Source organism: Amphiprion ocellaris, chromosome 9 (genome assembly GCF_022539595.1).
Source record: "Amphiprion ocellaris isolate individual 3 ecotype Okinawa chromosome 9, ASM2253959v1, whole genome shotgun sequence".
NCBI lineage: Eukaryota > Metazoa > Chordata > Actinopteri > Pomacentridae > Amphiprion > Amphiprion ocellaris.
The window spans coordinates 20,254,421-20,275,126 of NC_072774.1; the positions used below are offsets into that span (position 1 = coordinate 20,254,421).

Here is a 20,706-nt window from a genome sequence, read left to right on the forward strand (position 1 = left end):
CAGTAACTTGCACATAACAACCATGTTCCCATTGACAGTTGATGGAAAAATACCAGCTTTGATATCACGGCCAGAGAAGCACCATAACAATTTCACCCTGCAGATAGCAATGCAGCAGAAGTTCTCTCTCTCTCTGACATTGGATTCGACATTATCTTATCATTATCAGTTATCTTATTAAGTTGCATCTTATAGTAGGAAATTTGAAGTCTGATTATCTGCACCCTAATCAGGATGTTCAGTTTCTCTTGATGTTGTCATTTGAGTTCCCCACTTCAGTAAATACCTTGCACACGAGACAGCTTTTTGTGCAGAAAAATCTTAAAGCACATCTAATACTCATATATTTCAGTGCAAATAAAGTTCAATACAATTTTCTAGGATGTTTTATTTCCTTTAGTTGCTGACATTTTTAGATAATTGGGGCATCAACCTAAAAACAAAAGCGAGTAATATTATTTGATGGCAACACATAAAAAAAGACCCCACTTATCCATATCCCACATTACCACAACTGAGAGTCTCAAAGTAAAGATGTTGGTCAAGACAAGCCTTTAGATTAGCTGTTGTAATATACAGTATATCGTCTTTTATTGAGTCTCAGCCATTTTTGCTGCAGTTGCTCTGGTCTCTGTGGAGGCTAAACTTTGCTTCATCTTCAGCCTCTGCTCTGCTTTCTGCTTCTGCACTGCTTTGAAGACCTAAGAAGGAAGACACACATAGCAAAGTGTTAGTTGGTCATACACTAACACCCTTGACATGGTAGTCAGACGAACTAACAGAAAGCTTGAGTAATGCCCTTAGACACTATATGTGATATTGTTTCACTAATGTGAGTTTGCACAAGCTTAAAGTTCTGCGGAATTATTTTACGGTAATGCTGACAATGAAAAATAGTATAGATTATTGTACATCCAAAATATAGATGTAAATAGAAGGTCATTTGCTTTCTACCTTAATGCAGAATTCTTTCTTGGCCTTCCAGCGGCGAGTTTCTCGTCTGTAGTACTCTGGGGGGAAGGTGTAGGTGATGCCCAGCTGCTCACACACTTTTTCAAAGGCATCATAGTTAACCAATCTAAGGTTTTTCAGAAGCTTTTTCCTTCGGTCAATGGACATGAGCATCCGCCTTTTGTTAGCTTTGTCCTGGCAAGAAATAATATAAAATTAAACCACAAACGTGATTCAACCAGGCCCAAATCGGTGGAAATGAGACCTTTTGAGGCCCACTATATGCTCGTCTGCATATGAGAAGACAGTTACTTAGAAATACAACAGAGAAAGGGTTAAAGTTACATCACTTCCATACCTACGTTAATTTTATTAAAAAGCTTTAAGGCGTGATGCAACATGGAAACTTCCGACCATGGCTGTGCTACGCATGTTGTTGTTTAATGTGGGCGAGTACACAGGATATCCTGTAGCACATGCATACCTCACACCAGAGGAAGGCAGAGAGGTGACGTGGAGAGACATTCATGCACGAAAGTTCTCATGGTACAAGTCAACTGCTCTAAAATATGTCATGGAAATTTTACGAAGCATGTCCACAGAACATGTGTTACTATTCAGCAGAAGAAGACCAATCAACTTCTCTCACCTTATGATGTTTTAGCAAATGCTCCTGATAGTTCCGAATTCTTGCTGTCAAAATAGCCACTATAGAAAGAAAGATCAGGAGGAGAATTTAATCGTTATACAATTATTGTAATGTCTGTTCTGTATTTGTGTTTTGGTGAAAACACTATGTGAAAGGTTAAAGAAGTGCACCTCACCTTGGACCTCCACTGAGCTGCGATCATGCTCATCCCTTTGGACTTTTGCTATCAGCTGTTCCTTTTTAAGCTGCAGCTTGTCACTCTGAAGACATCAACAATATTAGTATTATTAGTTATGAATATTGAGCTACTTGTTTTGGACTGTATTTTCTGAAAGTCAGTGTACACTTCTAGAGAAGCAATCATTACAAAAGTAAAAACACAGCAGGGTAAAACACGACAAAGTGATGTGCTGAGACATCACAACTTACATGACTTGCTAACTCCAATGAAAGAATGCGTTTAACAAGATCATCAGTCCTGTTAAATAAAAACATAGTGGAGTTAAATGACAGGATGATCAATCTGAAAAATATATGTATACAGATTTATAATGCATTAAAAATTGAAATTTAATTTTTGCTCATTTTAGGGTAAGGGACATATGTATGCTTACGTTTGAGCAATGGGTACAGCTGCATAATCCATCTTCAGCATTGTTGGAGCAAGATCACTAAGCTGGCTCTCAGGGCCTGGAAGAAACAAAATACTTATGTGAGCATTCCAGAAATATATACACATGGTTTGGTGATGTCAGTGCCTGTGCCTTGTAAATACCTGTCATCCTTGTCTTTGCAATCCGAGCATAATGCCTCACTGGTGGTGGAATCACAAAGCTTCCAGCAACTGAGAAAAAGAGCAAAGTAAATAATTGTGCATACTCACACATGTGCAGCACAATATATGACAGAAATACTAATTTAAAAAGAAAGTTGTGCCTGAGGATCATTGTTATATGCTCGGAAGAGGCCCGACGGTTGGTGCCAAGAGAACAGATGAATAAAAGCACTAAATGGTATATGACTGGTAGAAAGGCATCTTCCAGTCAAAGGTGATGAAGAAGTATGTATAGCTATGGGGGAGGGAAAGGTATGTTTAACCTACATGATAAAAAAAAAAGTTTCTAAAGAACTAAATCAATACAACTGACACAGTTTCAACAAAAATACATGTTAGGAGCCTCACAATTCTGTGTGTCTAGATTATGTCAAAAATACACAGCTCTATCAATGAGCTAGGCTAAAGTAATAAACATGTATGTATTCTGAAAAATTACATTCAGTTGCTGTATGATGGCCAAGGAAATGTATTTAAAAAGCCATTTATATGACCAGAAGCTATTTTATCTTACCCTATTTTAAAATAATCCAAAACTCTCCTTCCTGTAACGTCACTTTAAGAATGAAATGAACCACTTCAAAAAGAAATTATGCTCCTACTCTTTATTAGGTAGACAATATTACACATTTACAAAGGCATTTTCTTTTCTGTGAGAAGAATTTTACAGGATGACGTTGAAATTGATTTACAAGTTTAAGCTGCGTGACTGATTGAATGATTTGAAGAACACAACCAAGATAATCTACACAACATGGCTGTTTCACACCCCTGATAAAACACAACTACGCACATATCAGATAGTGAGAGGACAGCGGTTAACAATATCATCAACAGCAAATGATGTAATATCCTCAAAACACTGATGCCTTATCCCTCCATCATTAATCCAACCACATGTAGAATTCTGTAAAGATGTTCTCATGTTTCAGTGCTCTTTGCTAACAAGAATACTTACTGCAATTTAATATTACATATAGTAGCAACAACGCTCATATATTTGAAGGGAGATTACATTCTTCCTAAGAAATTTCCAACTATTTGTCTATGTTTAACAGCACTATATAATTAATTTGAGATTCCACAGACTAGCTACTGTAGCCCCAACATCTTAGGTTAGAAGTATTTCTTCATTCTGGTTCATGACACTGAATTTATCATAGAGTCATGGAGAGATGTGGCCTGCTGGCTAAATTGTTTGACTTGAGGGGGAAATGAAACACAGCTTTTGTAGATGCTGTAGATAATATGAGAATGAAGGAAGGTGTTGCATCAAGTTGAGCAGACAAACAAATACAGGGGGAGGCAACCTCAAACGCAAAAAATAAAAGTAACAAGTTCAATGCTGTTAGCCACACTTCTTTTGCAGGCTTCCTGTCATGCTATAGAGATGTCTGTTATTAAACTTCAGACTTTTAGTCTGTTTCAACTATCTAACAAGTAAACTAGTCACATTGTTGTAAATTATATTATTATCAGGTACCCCAGAAATGTTAGTAGCAATATAGGAAGATCAGCAATATTGTTAAAGGCCTGGTTTCTATGACTTGTCTCAGTAGTTTGTAATTAAGATGAATAGGGATTTGAAGGTAACGCATCAGCATTATTCTCCAGGATTCTTCCTACATAAAATTCAAATAAGTTTTGACAAGATGCTTGGGCATATATTTTCAGTTGACTTGATTGCACACACAGCTTTTAATTTTATTCTCTGTGCAAATAACAGTGCTGCCACAAATTCTGTCCTCATGAAGGTTACACTGTTTATTGGTTGATTCGGTGGTTATTCTGCCACCACCAACTGGTTTCAGTTAAACAGTCTGTTTCTACAGCAAGCAATCCTAGAACTATTATATAACAGCTCTTGTCATTGGATAATTTGTAAAAATGTGACTGAAAATGTTGAATTCAAGCATTTTTTCCAACTCCACAAATTAATTAAAATTAATTATTGCGATCAATGATTTGTAACTTAACTTGATTTTGTCTGTTTCCTGCTAAACAGACTAGCAATTTGGCTAGCGGCCGGAGGCAAGTACGTTGTTATGGCAACTCATTCATTAACTTTTAATTTTCTATAAGGAGAACTATCGTGCATTTTACTCTTCTACCTTTGATTCTTGTGAATCTTATGTGTTGTGTGCATTTAATAAAAAGATTTGTAAACAGCTATCTTGAACCTTTACATTTATTTTGGAGGCGTTTATTTGTTCAGTTCAGTACATGATGCTGGGAGGCGTTTTCTATTATGTAGCCTAGCTTTGCTGACATGAAGGTCTTACTTTTAGCTACATCACATTATTGAGTTGCAAGAGCGCGTAATTACGAGTATAATCATGGACTACAATGATTCAAGGCAATTTAATTATGTAGCCCCCTAAGAAAAAGCGCACAACTAGCTTCAATGCAGCGGTTTCAGCATTTATACTCCTCGTGATTTCATAACGATGTTTGACTTTTGCCTCGAACCCACCGACTGTTTGGTTTATTGTTAGATATACACTTTATTACAAGTGATAGCGTAGCCCCCATAATTGATAAGAATAAATTCAGATTTTTTTTCCTCCTTTAAAGTGACATGGGCTATGCTGTCTCGCTTAGAGTAGATCGCATTTCCACTATAGCAGATGTCAACAGTGCCGACTGGTGATGCCATAACTAGCTAACTGCTAACAGAATAGCATTGTCGGGGAGTGAGTAAACTGTCAGGCTTAGTGAAACGTGTGAGACTGACATTACTCCGCAAAACTGTACATTATCCACATTTTTTAAATCATCATTTATTTATTTATGTTTGCCTTCTCCAGTCTTACCACGACTCACTGTCGGTCCGGACAGTAAAGCCGAGCTGCACGTCCAGGGTTTCACTGTCACAGCAGAACACAGAGCGGAACTTTCCCGCAAAACACCAGCGGACGACTTCAGAACAGCCCGCAGGCCTATGTTTGTGAACATGGCTCACGGGATAGGTAGCAAGGTAGAAAATAAATTCTCTAAAAATGCTGAAAATGTGTCAGGCAGTCACACTCGACCCCTACATGATCCTCGCCATTTTGGTTAGACCAAACTAGCTGAGTGAAGATGGCGGTAGCCTGTAATTTACTCGGCCACGCTGATAATCCCAGAACACATCGATAGGACAAGTTAAAAAAAAAATTAAATTTTTATTATTTCTTTTTTGAAAAAGCAAACAAAAAAGTAAACAGTACATTTGTAGTCTTTTGATTTAAAAAGTAAATCATTACATCCAATCTGATACACCATGTTTTTGTCATCAGGGGCTTTCGGTTCGACTAGACCATAAACTCTATATGCTACGCTGCTCAAAAATTAAGGGAACAATTCAGTCATTGATATACACACTGCAATTTATTGAGAACAAAATGATAAAAGAATGGACAGTAGAAACCAAAATTATTAATCCACAGAGGGATTAATGAAAAAAAAAATTAACACTTCCTAACTGGACAGATTAAGATCCCAGAAATTTGTTAGAATTTGTGTTGTACTGTGATGATTAAGTGTTCTCTTTATTTACTTGAACAGTGTATATAAACTGGAGACAACATGGTTTGCAGTTGGGGTTGCTATTTAAACAACTTAAGCAATCAGTCAGTGAATCACAATGCTAGCATTATAATGTTTTACAGTATACATATACATATATAAACGAGCATTTTCCAGCCTATAATTCCATTATTAATTTCCTGAATTTCATACAACTCGGTGGATATATAAAGCAGTTGTGGTTACAGTGACATTTCTATTCAGTTTAAAGTGTTGCATAAGTCTCTCATCTAAACAGAAGTGTCTCATTGACCTCAGGTTTAACCTGTGAATGATTTAATGATTAAACAATGCTTTTCTGCCTTTGTAGGGTTTATCATTTTAGATTAAAATGTTTGAATATGTTAAAAAGTATGCACATATAACCCACCATGACATGATTCCAACAATATATAGATATATTTTTGCAAAAAAGTTTATTTTCTAAAGGTGTGATGTATGTACAAAGTAAAGTACAGACAAAGTACTGCCATCATAATCATTAATTTTCAAAGTGATTTTAGCATTATTTATAGCTTGCATTTACAGCTGTATGCTGTGCTGGGTTAACATAAACAAGCTCAGAAATACATAAACATCTTACAAAATCAGTGAAGTACTTTTAGTCATTTTGAGCATCATTCATGGCTAATGCTCGCAGAAAAGGAAAGTCATCCCAAACAATGCCTGGATCTGCCCCAACGTTGGGTACACAATCATGGCATGGCCCAAAAAAACACTGCTCCCTTGGCATCTCATCAGATCCCATATTCTGGTAACACTTTGGACTGAAGGATTCTTCTGTCTCTAAGAGGGGTTGTGTGGATTCAGAGCGCAGGTAGATATGAGGCTCTTTGGGTGGTGGACTGTTGCATGGACTAGAGAATATCACGGTAGCATAGGGAACAGAGTCGCTGTGTGAACCAGAGTATCCAGGGATGAATGGTGAACCACAAATGGACTCTCCCAAGTCACTGGTGTCCTCTGCACTGTTTAACCAAAGATCGTCTTCTTCTTTACTTAGCTTCACAGGGAGGTCCAGGAAGCTGAGATGGGACAAGTATATTGGATCCTCATTGTCCCAGGAAAGACATGTATCCTGTAAATGGAGAAAAAAAAAAGAAATCAATGATGTCTATAACAGTAAATGACAATTTATAGACACTCAATTATGTCAGACATATAAAAGGCTAGTAAAATAAAAGCTAATGTTAGCTGGCTAAAGTTAGCATTTTTTGACCACTTGAGGGCAGTGAGAAAAGCTAAGAGTGATAAAGTTAGGTTGAACAGGAAATAGCTATTGCTTTTACATTAAATTAACACAGAGCCACATTCATTTGGATGTCCTATATTCCTGTCCTACACTCTCCTGTTAGATTCATTTTGATCCTCACAGCTACTGATGGAAATATATCCTTGCACAGTTGGATGTCAACTTGCCATACCTGTGTTGATTCTGATGTCCATCTTTTAATGCTGCTGTTAGCTGGGTCTGGAACAACTGGCCAAAAATGCCCCTTTAACCTTGAAACAGAAGAACAGACAAAAGTATGTTGGGAATAAGAAACATCACAGATTCATAGCTTAACACAGCATGGCAACGATCTTACCTTTTGTGTTTGGAAAAACAAGTCAGGACTGTGAAAATGATCAACAATGACAGTCCAACACCAGTTGCAATTACAATCATCACACCAGCAACTGCATCTGGGGAAAAACAAAACAAAACACGTAATGTCGATTTGAGAAAACACCCTCTGTTCATCTGTAGTTTATGTATACAGAGTGCAAAAATGATAATACCAACCAAAAGGCTCAACTTCAAAATGAATTGTTGACCCGTTCAGGCTCCCGCCAGCAGTGCTAACCATCATGAAAGCTTCATAGAGAGACATAGTGCTGAGGTGTTTAAGGATCACCTTCCTCTCTTTTGGATCAGCATGCACAACTGAAAGAAAAGTCAGACATTAGGGAACACTAAGTGCATAAAAATGTTATACAACAGTATAATAATATAGATTTTTAACCTACTGTTAATAGGTCCCTTCTCATCCCAGTAGAAGATTTTGTAGTTCTGGATAATTCCATTCCTCTGGTCTAATGGTATTTCATCCCAGGTAAGCTCAATATGTGATTTCCAGGTCTTTTTGATTTGTATTTTTGGAACCATGGATGGGGCTTTAAAAAGGAATACCATCATAAGTGATTGTTAAAGCTGCAGAGAGCAATCAGGATTTGACATAATACATTACAGCTTATATCTTCAGCCCTACTGACCAGCAAAAATAGTTATTCATTTCCTTCCACAAGAGGGCATTATTCCATCACATATCAGCTAGTCCCTGAGAATTTGCACAACATATATATTTTTAAACTCTTGTGCAAACTCTTCTCACTTCTTCAAAGTTGAGGCAGCCTGACTCTCACACCTCTGCTTTCTCTTTGTGTGATCCTCCTCGTGTCTTTGGTGACTTACCCTTTTGTCTCAAGTAGGCATTAACAGTCTGAGGAAGCCCTATCCCATCCTTAAACCTAGGATATACAGAGATCCCGTAGGGCTTGTAGGGCTCAAAGCTGCCTATTGATGAGAGTGAAGAGGTTAGAGTGGATCAGTGCCCACAAGATCCTAACACTGTGCAGGCAGGTTGCACACAGGAAAAAAGAAAATCTTGAACGGGAGGGGATTGTTTGAATTCTTGTCCTAAAGGATGATTATTCAGTTAGGAAAACCAAACAAAAGGTGAGTGAAATAAAAAGTACAGGGATCTTCAGGCGTGTAATACAAATACTATAAAACATACCTGTAATAACAAGGCCAGACTGGTTCTTGTCAGCTATTTCATACTGGATGTGAGAGAGCTCTGGCTTCAACAAAGGCTTCCATTCCACCACATAACCAACAAGATTGGAAATGACTTTACTTCTCCACTGGACCAGTAGTGATCTCTCATCCTGAGGAATGGCTGTGATGTTTAATATCGCAGCACGAGCTACAGACAAAAAAAAAAACACATTATGCATGCTGTTAGAAAAACAAACTTCATTGTATCTTAGCTGAAGCATTTTAAAGATGTCAGTTACCTGTAGGTTGGTATATCCGAACTTCAGTGGGGGAGGATTTCCCTGCTGCATTTACAGCACTCAGGTACACTTTTTTGATTCTCCCAGGAAGCTGAAAAGTGCAGTAATTCTCCCTTGTAGAGCACAACTTTCCTTTTTCACCTGGCACTTTTTGCACAGAGACGATATATGACACATTTTGGCCGTTGGCACGGAATTGTTTTGATGGCTATAACAGGAGAAAAAAAAAAGGGGAGAAGGCATTTTAAAGACAGACCGCACACACTCCACCAAAACTATAAGAGAAAACACATCAGTTTGTGACGGGTGTCAAGCAATGTGTGTGTTTTGTGTACCTTCCAAAACAAGTGTATGTTGAGTTGTTTGGGCATATGATCCTCCGATACTTTCATCCATGAGTCTAGGCGTCCAGTGGGAGCTGAAAAGAAAGAGACGGCTGTCAGCATCGCAGTTTGTCAAAAGCCTCCACTTCTCTTCTCACTCTTTAGAAAGTAAAACTTTTCTATACAAGACAGGTCTTATGGATTCACTACGAGAGTGTGCGACAAAACTCAATACATCAATTCAGCCTGTGCTATAGAGCAAAACAATGGGAGATGCGGAACATGACATTAGCATATATTGAAAAGACCAGGAAATGGAAGAAAAGGCAATAGATTGGAAAATGTTAAAGCGACTGAGTGTGTCACTCTGAATTGATCTCAGCCCTACCGCTCTCCAAGGTGACTCCAGACTCACTGCTGCTCCATTCACTCCAGGGGCTCTGCTGGTATCGGACTCGAATCTGGACAAAATACTGAGTCCCATGAAGGAGATGACACTTGTCGACATGTCTCGATGGTCTAATGCGGCTCACAAAGACCTGACATATGTCCCAGAAGACACAAGTCATAGAAATGTGACTGTAGATACAAACACTGTGATCTTCATGCAGGACAAATGGATGCTTATATCAAATGTTAGGAAGCATCACCAAAAGAATTCTCTTTATATCCACAGTGGATTGATTTGAACTTACTGTTGGTTCCCTCCACTGGCTGCTGTCAGTAGTCCTAAAACGGACCTCCAGATTCAGACGGTAGTCACGCATCCAGCTCTGGTGCTGGGATAAGCTCCAGCTCAGCCTCAGGCAGCCGTACCTTTTCGGCACCACTTGGACCTTCAGAATCTTGGGTGGGTCAAACTTAGCTGAAATAAAACAGTCAAGAAAGCAAAAGATCACCAAGAATAAGCATTTTTCAAATTGTTTTTTTTTCTCTTAAAGCATATATTATACTCAAACACAGAGCATTCTCCTCTCATGCAATACCTTTATATTTGAATAACAGACGTAAGCACCAAGTTTTTAGAAAAGCAAAGGGTGACCTTTGTAAAGCCTAGAAGAACACCTACTGCAGTCCTTAAGGCATTTCTGTAAGCCACAAAAACTCTTCTAACCATCCGGATGAACAAATATACCATTTGTTGGATAATACAAAAGCTTCTTAACCCAGTTTTCAAGTTTTTAGCAATCCAAACAAAGATGGGTAAACACACTGCTTTAGTTTCTATTGTCCTTCTTTACATTAATGTTATGTTGTGCTATGTTGTGTAATGTTGCTAGAAAGGAGAAATGTTATTTCTAGCTACTTGTATCGACATATAAATAGTTTCAATGTAGCTGTTACAGTGTATTCTGTTTTACGCAACAGATGAACGATTTTGTTCATCGAGATAGAAAAGATGTAAAGAGTCTAGATATTCCTTGAGAGGAGCACAAACTGTTGTTGAATAACCTTCTGGGTGGCTGGATATTTATTTTTTTTAAAAAGTCAGGCTAAGCTGAGCTAAGCTCTGTGACTCAAATGTTGATGAGATAAACAAATTATCTAAATGTAAGGTTATGAAGGAAAAGTAAAGGAGTAGAACTAAGTGTTGTCCAGGGCAAATACTGGATAATGGCTACTGAATTGCTTGTCCACTCCTTGTTTGTTTTTTTCATATACATATTTCTTACCTGCACTAATTGGCTCCAGAATGATTGATGCGGAAGTTGCCTCTCCGAGGTCATTCTCAGCCTTCACATATATTTTCATTTCAGAGAATAGAACGAAACCAGAGCGCGGGATGGTGTAATGCTGAACTCCTGGTGGCAATTTATAAGTTTGGTTCTGGTGTGTATCCCTGAAATGATGAAATCATAATGTGGGAAATGCAGTTGTGTAACTTCACACGCATATTTTGTAAGTGACATTTGTAAACATTCCTGTCACCAAAATGGGGCTTGGTTTCTCACAACTGTGTCTGTGAATTCGTGTTTGCAGGCAGATTATTACCATATCTCAGTGTGGAGGGTGTACTTTGTGGGTAGGTGGGTCTCCTGTTGCCCTGAGTCCCAGCTACAGGTCAGGGTGTTGGAGGTGGTGAGGTTTGTCTGACAGCTGAGATTTCGTGGTGCTTCTGGTGGATCTGGAAAAACAAGATTAAGAGTTAAATTTTTTTTTTAAATGAACCTATTGTAGTAGGTCATATGCATACACTGTCAATAATCATGTTTTTCCAACAGACATCAGCGGTTCTATGGCACTAGTGGTACATCTATGGTACGATTATATTTAGTATTTAGAGCATTTGGAACATAATTAATTGCATTAGTCATAATAGTGTTTATAAAATGCATGTGGAAAATCTGATGCAACACATCTCCTCTATTTGCAGGAGCTTTAGAGTTTTAATACAAGGTCCAACAAACAAATAAATAAATGTAATTAACTAAATATAACCCGGTGATGCAAATCAGTTATGTTTTGGAATAAAATCTGTATAGTTCAATGTATAGCTGGGAAAATAATACTAAATGAAAAGTTTCAAACCAGTCAAAATTGAAAAGCAGCTTCTTTTAATGTAATATATTTATCTTCTGATACAACCTTCAAGTTAGGTTCAAAAATATGTATCTGTCCAAAAGATCTATTAAAGTGTTTCACATCTGTTAGACTGGATAGTAGGAACATTACTACTAATTTTCATGGTAAGGTATTGAAGTTTTATTTTCCCTTTTTCAACAAACACAATAAATTCTCCTTTGCCTGCTTTAAAAGTTGCCAACTTTCCCAATTATGTCATTATTTTTTCCCCACTGGAGACACATACACAAGCAACAGTGGTGAGTTAATCTGATCAATGAACACACATGTGAAAGAACATTAACTGTTTCTCACATCCAGCTCGGATCTCCACTCCTGCCACTACTTGAGTGGGAGAGGACTGGATGCAGCAGGTGAGGGATGCCCTGGTGTGATTGAAGCTTGATATAACAGCCTCAGAAACCCGGGCACTCTCATTGGCCGCAGAGCTGCTAGGAATAAAGCGATTGTTAAGGCGCCACTCTATACGAACAGCTTGTCCATTGACTAGAGGGCAGTCCTCTCTGACGACACAAATTGCCGTGACAGGTGACCCCATAAGCACCACTGAGCTGGACGTCTGGACCGTTGCACATGGCTGCATGTCAGCCTCTAAAAATGAAAAATAGAATTTAAATGTGACATTTTGAAGAGGGTATTAATTCTGGGCAAAGGAAGAAAAGGTGTAATAAAAATTGTCTTCATAATTGCTAGTTAGGTATTTCCATTTAGATGTGCTTCATTCTGAGAACAAGACTCACCATTCCTCGCTACATTCACAAATGCCACCACCATGGCAATCACTATCCATGTGGATATCATGATGGTAAAACCTGTTAAGCAACCAAAAAGAAATGCCTTATTCTCAAATTAAATACATTCATGTCCAATCAAAACATTATGAGAATTGCCTTTTCTTCCCAAGTGACATTGCGTTGTGTGAGGGAGAAATTGAGAATGATAACGTCTGTCACTTCTAAACACATCATCAGCATGGTTTTTCAAGGGTTTGAAGGTGATCTCCATAATGCATAATATTTCAGTATAAACAGTATGCATTTACTTCTTCCCAGAACTCTAGCAGTGAAAAATCTGCAGTGCTGTTTGTGTCTGTCGAGCGCATAAGGCACAAATCCCAGCACTGACACATGGCACACTAGGGAATAATAAAAAGCCATATTCATGGCAGCTTGGCTCAACGTTTATGCAATATGATTACACAGGAGATGCAACATGTAAAGCTGTGCTACCAGATAAAAATGAAATTTGAATTCCCTGTAAACAGAATAAATAGATATCACCAGTAGCTGTCTGTACACATACTTTATTTGTTCTCTGACATTGATCAATTAGATGAACAAAATTGCTTCACTCCTACAAGAGAAATTGGTATTTGCTATTTTTAAAAAGCTAACTAGCCGTTGTTGGGCATGCGCTCCACAGTTGATTGATCCTGTATGTATAATAAGCAGAAAATGGGGGTTTATGCAGATGGAAGCAAATTCACAGCATATTGTACTTCTGGTATTAAGTCGGCAACCTGCTTTTTAATAATAATTTGGGACACCACAATACAAATACAGGTATGAGGGAAATTGAAATGAATTGCAAGCACTATGTATAGGAAGTACTCACCATTACACAGGCACGGAAGTTTAAAATTCACAGAAATGTGGTTGCTGGCTTACAAAGCATCACCAACAAGACATGGTTGCATATCTCTGTGCTGTAAGAAAAGACAGAGTCCTGATCCATTAATTGACTGGTTGACTGAAACAAAGAAAACAATTTTGCCCTGACAATTAAAGTACTTGTAAATTAATCACACATAGAGCACCATTTTCCGTATGTGTCACTTATAAATGTGGTTTTCAAGTATTTCACATGTGGAAAATCACATGTGAAATGTGGTCTGTCTGTGAAATGGGATTTCATGTAATGAAGCACATTTTTTTTTTACACACTTCACAATATATTTCACTGATGGAATTTTTTTTTCTAAATTACAGGACCAGATTTTTGTTTGTTTTTGTTGTAGTTTCTCAAATTTTAAGTCTTTATTATTCAGTACACTTTAATTTGGAGTGTTGGTAAACAAGTAATGTCATTTTATCCTCTAGGAGATTGGCAGAAGCATTTTAAACTGTTTGGTGGAAATTTAAAGAATAAAAGGGTTAATAAAACAATCATTAGATTACTTGGTGATGAATTGCACCTGATGACTAGGTTCACACCAAGAAGAGCTCATTAAATGTGTCACATTTCAAGTGTGATTTCATGTACAGAATCAAGTATGATTCATTCCCGTGAGTAAATCAAGCTTCAAGTTCATTACTTAATGTTACCAATAATTCTAACTGATACCATCATTAAATCCTAAATGCATAATCATTAAGTACTGCGAGGGACGAAAGTGCTCGTGTGTTATCTGACAGTGTGGCAGATAGCCTTTATTGATTTCTCCATCAGAGATACATTTCACACAGACGTGCTCACACACCCGCGTAACATAGCAACACATACATGACACATGCACACACACAAATCCAGTAAGGGAGACCACAGCATTGAGAAACTTCCTGTGGTCTTTTAGCATTGCGTCTTGGTCTCCGTTCCTGATTCTGATGACAAACTGAAAACTCTAAAGTCCTTTGCTCCTTTGGAAAACATGTGTAGCGCAATATCTACATCTATATTATCAACAGTCTCTTGAAAGTTCAATTCAATCTGTTCTTGAGGCTGAAGACGTTATTAGATTTTCATTAATGTAATCTTCTAAGTACATCTGGTCTGGAACAACATTCTACCTTTGGGCAGAAACTTTAAGTCTAGACTGTTAAATTGCAACAAGCCCATAAGATGAGGAAGTATTACTTATAATTTGTATCCATCACTCAAACTGTCTGATCGCCGCCCTCAGCCCACAATGACTGACTATTTGGTGAAGTCTGCATTTCTCTATTAGAGAAAAATGAAATTTCTCACTTTTTCTTATCAGTCATGTGCAAAAAGGTCCCCATTTCCCCTGCTTTCCTTTTTAATATATCTGCTTACTACTAATAGGTAATTGCCTGTGGCTCTGACAAAAGGCAACTGAGAGAAAGAGAGGGGGAGAGAAGGGGGAGAGCAAGAGTAGTACACTTGGAGTGCATTTTATAAATAAATGCAATGACATACTTAAAATAAGACAGCATAAATTGAGTCTGGCTAGTCTTTTTGTATTGGTAAGTAATGTTTTTTTTAGATGGGAATATGTTCAGGATTCATTTTCATGTCTCAGTGAATCATGTCACTATGTGTAAAGAACTGTTCTGCTAAAGCTTCTGTACATTTCCTTTCCCGTTGCTGTTAGGGGTTACAAAACGCCCACTTTCAGGATTTAGCAATATCCTTCAGACAGAGTGCAATGACAAACTCCACTATTTCCCCTTTTCGTTGTATTTCTCATTCCAAGCGCTACACTTTCAATAAGGAATTTGAAGGAGTTCAAGAATTTCTTTTTGTATCTGAACACTTATTAATTATCAAATGATTCTCAGACAAGATGACCTTCTGTGTCAGCAGATCTAAAACTCCCAAAATCTAAGAAGAGCTAAAGTAATCTGTTTCATGTTCCTCTTTTTTATTGGATCATCAAAACATTACCATGTCATCTGTACCTTAACACACTTACACTTCTCCCACAGAGACTTTCAAACCTAAAGAATATCCCAACAACCAACAAAATTTAACACATTTTGCCCACTAAGCTTAGTACCTTACTAAATATCTAAACTTTGTACTTGTCTTTTAATCCTAAATTTTTAAAGAAAACTGTGTTGGCTGTATTAGGCATTAAAATAGCAAAGTATGACAACTGGCACAGGCAAAATACAGTATGTCCAGAAAATCAGATCAAGTATGTGTTTTAAATTAAATTAAGTTGAGTGGTCCATAGCTTGGACGTGGATGCAACCATCCAGCTTGAACCGGTGTCATTCCGAAACTAGTTTTGTGAAGTTTTCCTTTGCAATCTGGCACAAGTATCAAAATGAAAGGCCCAGCAAAATCGCTTGATGTGAAGATAAAGGAGAGCCATCAGAGAGGCTTGCCACTCACCACACAGCAGCTGCAGCAGACCCAGAAAGACAAGAGGCTCTCATCAGCCCTGATAGCACCAGATGAAACACTGTGGCTCAAAGCAGCTCAGATTGGAGGACATATGTGTGTGTTAGCCAAGCAGCAGCAGCAGCAGCAGCGGCGGCAGCAACATCCTTGTTTTGAATGTGTGAAACTTCACTATTTTCCAGGAAGAAACACATGACTTGTGGGGCCCTGTTATGGGTAGGAAAATGGTATGTTTAAATTCAGGGTCTGAAAAGTTCAACTAAACGTGTTCAAATCTGAAGCAGATTCCGTAATTCTTCACAGGTGATTTTGGATGCTCTTTATTTTGAAGATATATCCCATTGTGATGGTTGACAACAAAAACAGGGACAGTCATTATGCCTAAATTTATAGCAAGGAAATGCCAGTTTCTAAACAGGCGAGGTGTCTGACCTTACTGCTTGCATGAGAGAATGAAAGTATTTCAACCTTAATCAATAGTTTCCCTACGAGGTGCTAATACAGCAGCTGTCAATGTCCTACCATATGGCTCCAGGGAGCGTTCTTGCGATAAGAATGTGAAAATTCTGGTTCAGGCTGACCCCTCTGTGTTGAGTGTGACCTCTCAAGTAGCATATCTGCTGTATCACCGAGGCTGCTTCAAAATGCAGTCATCTCCTTCTCTAAGCCCGTCGAAGCCTTTGTCAGCGTGGTAATAGAACAAGCTCCTAAATGGGATTGTAAACTGTGCCTTGACCCCCCAAGGGCACTTGAAACTAGTTGCCATATCACATTTATTAGCTTATTAAATGGTAAAATGATTCAGAGGCTGAGGACTCATTTCAAATGGTGCACGAGGCGAGCCAGTGATCTCACCCACTCAACTTTTAATCTAACAGCTGCATCCCTGCTCGGTCACTCCACTGCCCTCAAAAGCATAATGGAAGCTAACTGTTAATCAAAGGGCCGCTGGAGGAGGAATTAAATGCACACAGTGGTAGGTTTGTGAATAGGAACCAACGGGAGAAAAGAAAAGCAGGCACTAATTAAAGACACATTAACTGGTTATCATGAGTTGACATATTTTGCTTGATCTTTTTTCCTAATCAGCAGTAATGAACGAAGCATTCTCCATCCACTGGGTATTACATGCTACGTTTCAGTGAGCAGTAAAATTAGCTGATGGCCCTGCAGCTAAGTTGAACTGATGAAGCTTTGGTAGGTTTGATTGTGGTTCTTGTACTGTACTTAATAGAATACCGTCTCCTCTTTAGATTCTTATTCACATTAGAGATGTGACTAACCCCAAATTAGTCACTGCTGGAAATAACAACTCATATCCATCTGCCTCTATGCAGAGAATTACTGTAGTTAACTGTCATCTCAACACGTGTAATCATGGTTTCTGCTACCATAAATGCTTACATTCAGATCTAAAAATATTTAATTGGCTTCTGCTGACACAATGTCATCTTACTACTGCACTCAACCCTATATACTCAAAATCAGCATATCTTACCCCTGGTTTTAACAGTGAAGCAAAGCCTGCATCAATGGAGAGATTAGAATTTTTCTTTTCTTAAAAATACCTGAAAATGCCACATTTACATGAAATCGTGTGTAAGATACACAGTATGTGTTATTGAGAGTTTTCTGGCCCCAAAAGAAATAGAAATACTCATAAAAGACCAACACTACCCTTTGTCTGTGAATATATTGAAAAAGACCAGGCCTTTTGGAGAAGAAAATCTTTCACATAATTCCTTTTACCGTCACTATTTCAGTAAGGATTCAGGTGTTTAAATTGAAAATTCTCAGGAGGCTGTCTATTTGATTGAAAATGGTTCTTTATAAAGCTGAAATTTCAAGCATGCTAAACCCAGAATGCAGGATTTCAGAGTATGTTAGTAATGATGATATTTACAGCATATGATTTTCTGGACTGTCTGATTGGTAATAATTTGTGAAACTCCGCTACCCGGTGAAATTCACACAGAGTTCACACAAATAATATTTGGGTAAATTGTCTGTTTAAAAGCTACTGGACAGAGACGGTCATCTTAATTTCCAATGACACAGACATAGTGAAGCCAATAAAGAGAATGGTGCCACAACAGTAGCTATTCTCTTAATCTGGATTAAATAAAGCTATATGATATATTCTCGGACCAACCAAAAGTAGAGTTGTATGACCACTGTAACAGCAGCCATGTTTGGTGCAGACCAACGAAGAAGAAACTGTAATAACTCTGGAAAGGGTGTTGGAAAGGTTATGGCTTCCTACCTCAGGGAGTGGGCAGCTTGCAGTCACAGAGTACATGAAATTAATGTGAGACCATCTGTCCGAAAGTTCAACATCAGGCATTAAATTGACAGACTTAAATGAGATGCAACAAAGAAAAACATATTTTATACAAAACCATGTTGGAGCTGAGCCATAGGTTTAGAATGTGATAGGTGAAAACTGTACTAATCAAGGTGTGGACGACAATGTGAGTTGCGAACAATTTGTAATTATGAAATAAAACTGAATACAACATGCTATATGTTTTAAATAAATATGGAGTATATTATAAATGCATTTCACAGTGCTCTTTGCTGTCCACATGCTTTTGTTTTAACCAGTACTATAAACCATCAAATAAGCAATTTCCAGGACAGCTCAGCAGACTGCATCCTGGAAAAAATTTACATAAACAACATTTTCAGTCATGTAGGACAACGAACAGAGTTTGATGTGACATGATTCCCATCATAGCTCTAGCCATCATCAAATTAAGCAGAGGCATAACCAGAGAGATAGCTGAAAACACCTGTGTGGATGTGCAGGGTGTTTAACTCATTCCAATTAATCTGGGACAAATTGACTGTGTGTCCTGTTAGTGACTGCTCAAGAAGTGTAAGGGATCACAAAAGTCATTAGTCAAAGTCAGTCTCTGAGATCTACTGACATCTACATCAGACTTCAAGGAAGTCCATCTAATAGTGGTCAAGACACTTTACTGAAAAACCAGGGAAAGGAAAAGTCACCATGACAATCTATTCAATGGTTACTGAGACCTTTATGTCAAGACAAAAGTCGGGGGCACAACTTGGTGACCAAAGTTGATACTGTACATGTAGTGTTATGCAGTAGAGATTTTAATATTTGCTGTTACCAGCTGCTCGAGGATGGTGACAAATTCTGGCAATGTGGAAGATACATGTGCACTGTTTTCAGATTGTACCATCACTATTTCTGTCATAATAAATGCAATTTGCATATGTACTGAAATTCCCTGCCATTTATTGTAAAGATCTTTAGAAATGTGGCTGCATAAGCAAGTTAGATTTCCTTGGCACTCATGTTGTCATGTGAGATCAGTCACAAGCACAGTTGTATTTAACATTCACAGAGCTTGATGTGTCTACATACCCTTGACTTGTTGTACACTGAGGAGTGTGGCCTCTTGCACTTCACTGCTGTGTCCACTGTGAGGATTGGTCCAGTGAGTCTGTCTGAGAGAGTGAGAGAGAGAGTGAGAGAGAGTGAGAGAGAGAGAGAGAGAGAGAGAGAGAGAGAGAGAGAGAGAGAGAGAGAGAGAGAGAGAGAGAGAGAGAGAGAGAGAGAGAGAGAGAGAGAGAGAGAGAGAGAGAGAGAGAGAGAGAGAGAGAGAGAGAGAGAGAGAGAGAGAGAGAGAGAGAGACAAGCTCCGACTTACGCTCCTGCTCCTTACATGCACCCAATCCACTCCTATCTAGTACCTGTCACACGCTGGCTGCAAAATGGAATTGACTATTGATTTCCCCCTTACTACAGGTCAGTTGTGCTGGCAGGCTATAGTGGGCTCACTGAGAGCCTCATGTGGGACAACAAGAAGAGGAGAGAAGCAACACGAGAACCAAATACACACGTTACAAACCACACACCACACATACACATTCTCATATACCGCCATATTCTCCAAGCTTGTGTAAAGGAGGACAATCAGTACTGCTTTAAAAGAGGTGTGCTTTGATAAGAGCTTTGATAAAAAAAAAAATTTAAAAAAAAACTGTGGTGAGATATATGGGATCAAGAAAATACAGGAAATATTGTATGGTTTTGTGAACCTGAAAAAAAGCAGTGGCTCTCAAAAATGTTTGGCTCATGACCTTTTTAAAGAAAGTCATGTGTTTTTGAGAGAATATTAGCTTCCAGGACTGTTTTGAACAGTTTTCAGGGACCTGAGGAAGTGAAACTATGCAGTATTTCACAAAAAAAATGAATGTAACAGGTCACTTGAGCTTGTAGAATTTGTTTTACAATCTCATACTGTAATTGACAATGATTCTTTTTGAATTCCATTTGAGATAAAAGATAAACAATACAAATTTACATGACAAACAGTAGTAAGCAATGCCAATCGTTATCTCAAGCGTTTAGAGACGTAACAGTGATATTGCTTGCTTTCCTCTTTCCTTCGATTTTTCTCCTAGATACACTCAGATAACTGTTTGCCAAAGGAGTCATAAGTCCCTGCTTTAGTGTGTGGTTTTTTTTTTCATGAATGTGATTGTTTTAAAATGCAAAACCTTCAAAAAATTTATCAGCAACTACATCTGTTAAATAACTACAGTGGAGATAAAGGTACATTATTTCCCTTTCTGGAGTAAAGTAGAAATTAGTAGAATATAATTATTCCAAGTAAGAT

At 38.1% G+C, this 20,706-nt stretch overlaps 2 protein-coding genes across 2 annotated transcripts; both read right to left on the reverse strand.

Moving 5' to 3' along the window:
• Nucleotides 1-370: 370 nt before the first annotated feature.
• On the reverse strand, nucleotides 371-5,502 carry mrps15 (mitochondrial ribosomal protein S15). The gene is made up of 8 exons (XM_023276012.3): nucleotides 5,249-5,502; nucleotides 2,376-2,444; nucleotides 2,215-2,290; nucleotides 2,030-2,078; nucleotides 1,776-1,860; nucleotides 1,601-1,659; nucleotides 955-1,146; nucleotides 371-701 (listed from the first exon to the last, which is right to left on the reverse strand). The coding sequence occupies exons 1-8, from the start codon at nucleotides 5,388-5,390 to the stop codon at nucleotides 591-593; spliced, it is 783 nt and encodes a 260-aa protein (XP_023131780.2). The 5' UTR covers nucleotides 5,391-5,502; the 3' UTR covers nucleotides 371-590.
• A 77-nt stretch (nucleotides 5,503-5,579) lies between these two features.
• Nucleotides 5,580-16,204, reverse strand: csf3r (colony stimulating factor 3 receptor (granulocyte)). The gene is made up of 17 exons (XM_023275995.3): nucleotides 16,046-16,204; nucleotides 13,583-13,673; nucleotides 12,709-12,780; nucleotides 12,263-12,559; nucleotides 11,378-11,510; nucleotides 11,059-11,225; nucleotides 10,081-10,250; nucleotides 9,774-9,924; nucleotides 9,398-9,480; nucleotides 9,063-9,270; nucleotides 8,783-8,971; nucleotides 8,458-8,559; nucleotides 8,013-8,159; nucleotides 7,789-7,929; nucleotides 7,592-7,688; nucleotides 7,427-7,505; nucleotides 5,580-7,080 (listed from the first exon to the last, which is right to left on the reverse strand). The coding sequence occupies exons 3-17, from the start codon at nucleotides 12,767-12,769 to the stop codon at nucleotides 6,604-6,606; spliced, it is 2,502 nt and encodes an 833-aa protein (XP_023131763.2). The 5' UTR covers nucleotides 12,770-12,780; nucleotides 13,583-13,673; nucleotides 16,046-16,204; the 3' UTR covers nucleotides 5,580-6,603.
• Between the last annotated feature and the right edge of the window lie 4,502 nt (nucleotides 16,205-20,706).

Excerpts from the sequence above, each read along its gene's own strand:
- csf3r (XM_023275995.3), bottom strand. The coding sequence starts at position 12,769 with ATGATATCCACATGGATAGTGATTGCCATGGTGGTGGCATTTGTGAAT. Across the intron at positions 11,511-12,262 it reads AGTGGAGATCCGAGCTGGAT|ATCCACCAGAAGCACCACGA; the intron begins GTGAGAAACAGT and ends TTGTTTTTCCAG. Across the intron at positions 7,081-7,426 it reads GGACATCAGAATCAACACAG|GATACATGTCTTTCCTGGGA; the intron begins GTATGGCAAGTT and ends CTCCATTTACAG.
- mrps15 (XM_023276012.3), bottom strand. The coding sequence starts at position 5,390 with ATGTTCACAAACATAGGCCTGCGGGCTGTTCTGAAGTCGTCCGCTGGT. Across the intron at positions 2,291-2,375 it reads TGCAAAGACAAGGATGACAG|GCCCTGAGAGCCAGCTTAGT; the intron begins GTATTTACAAGG and ends TGTTTCTTCCAG. Across the intron at positions 2,079-2,214 it reads GCTGTACCCATTGCTCAAAC|GACTGATGATCTTGTTAAAC; the intron begins GTAAGCATACAT and ends TTTATTTAACAG.